We start from the raw sequence: 1,498 nt of genomic DNA on the forward strand, positions 1-1,498 counted from the left end.
CGACGATCGAATGCTCTCTCCTCAATATACTGCCTCCTGGGATCTGGCTGGCGGCTACGACCCTGTTACATTGCCATGGAATTCGACCTAGGAAGGTATAAATAGTAGTGACCTCGCAGTCACCTAGAACTGAAAACGATGGATTGCGATGCTGGGAAATGTGCTTCATTTATTTGTTTTACGTGTTTGCTTCCTGAAACATAACCGCGACAGTGACCGATCAGGCCATTCTCCGATTAACACGTAAGAAAGAGTGCAGTAGAATCTCCAAAAAAATAACATGAATAGCAGTCATTATGATCACAAATTTTGTCTAGACTGAGTTGCAAGTCGTATAAAAGTACGGGGAGAAAACAAACACGAATAGAACGTTCCAGCGGATGGAATCAACGATACCGATCTTGTTTGAGGGAGATTTTTGCTGATAGCACGCAGAGCGACGGTGTGGTTAATGTCGGCGGGCTGTCAGAAGCATACATTTACCGTGTTAGCTGTTCATTGATGTCAAAAATCGAAGTCGTCGAATAAGGTGAAGAGAACAAAACCTATGCATCTATTCACATCATTCGACACTTCAGGCGATCTAACGACAACCTTCGTTGTGATAGTGCGATTTTGTTGTTGTACTTCAGCGGAATCATGCTACTGAAAGTAACATTGAAACCTTGTCATGGGGTGTAAACTCTGGATGAGTGGCCTTGTACCTGGGTACGTATGCTTTGAGTAGCACCGTCTCGCCTTTCGTGAGATGACTTTTCTTCATCAAGCGCTCATACGCCTGGTTCGGGTTTTCACCTTTATTTTCCATGTGCTTCATTGCCCTCTCCAACCAGCTCCCTTTCAACTTGGCCCAGCCACCCTTAGACTTAGCGTACAAGGCGCTCAACTTGGTCCAGCCACCCTTCATCTTAGCGACCAACGCATTCGTATTCCAATTACCCTTCACGTTACGAAGCAAGTTTGTAAACTTGGACGGGATGAGCCCTCGCTCCTCAGATCTCGCAGCCAAATTATCAGTAGATGTCATCAAATCCGTTTTAGCATCGCCTCGTAGAAATCGCTGGGCGGTAGCATCGTCGTCAACGGCAAGTAGACGAGTCGAAGTACCGAATTCCTTCGTCGTCAGATGCCCGAATGGAGTCTCATCCGAGCTAGCAACGGCGGAAGTGGCGCTGACACTTGAGAGGAAGGTGACTATTGTCACAACGAAGATCCACGCTAGCAAACGCATGCCTGCGGGGGAGGGGGGAGGTTGGAGAATGAAGTCCAATTGCAAAATGGCGTTTCCGTTCCGATGTGGCTAGAGAACCAGACTAGTATGCTGCATAGCTGTGTTGCTATCATTGGATGGTGTTGATCATCGATTTTTTCCGTGAAATCAATGGGTCGTATGAACATCATCCACCGATTCATTTTGCATTATCTGAAAATGCTCCGATTCGTTAAGTGTATCATAAAATGGCATAACGACGGAGACGTTTAATAGCTGCTACAGACT

The 1,498-nt window shown here is 46.3% G+C and overlaps 1 protein-coding gene across 1 annotated transcript; it reads right to left on the reverse strand.

Annotated features, from left to right (window-relative positions):
- Window positions 1-637: 637 nt before the first annotated feature.
- Window positions 638-1,231, reverse strand: PPTG_10055 (hypothetical protein; the record flags this gene model as incomplete). The annotated part of the gene is made up of 1 exon (XM_008905295.1): window positions 638-1,231. One exon carries the CDS (start codon window positions 1,229-1,231, stop codon window positions 638-640), a length of 594 nt encoding a protein of 197 aa, XP_008903543.1.
- Between the last annotated feature and the right edge of the window lie 267 nt (window positions 1,232-1,498).

Source organism: Phytophthora parasitica, assembly GCF_000247585.1.
Source record: "Phytophthora parasitica INRA-310 unplaced genomic scaffold supercont2.20, whole genome shotgun sequence".
NCBI lineage: Eukaryota > Oomycota > Peronosporomycetes > Peronosporales > Peronosporaceae > Phytophthora > Phytophthora nicotianae.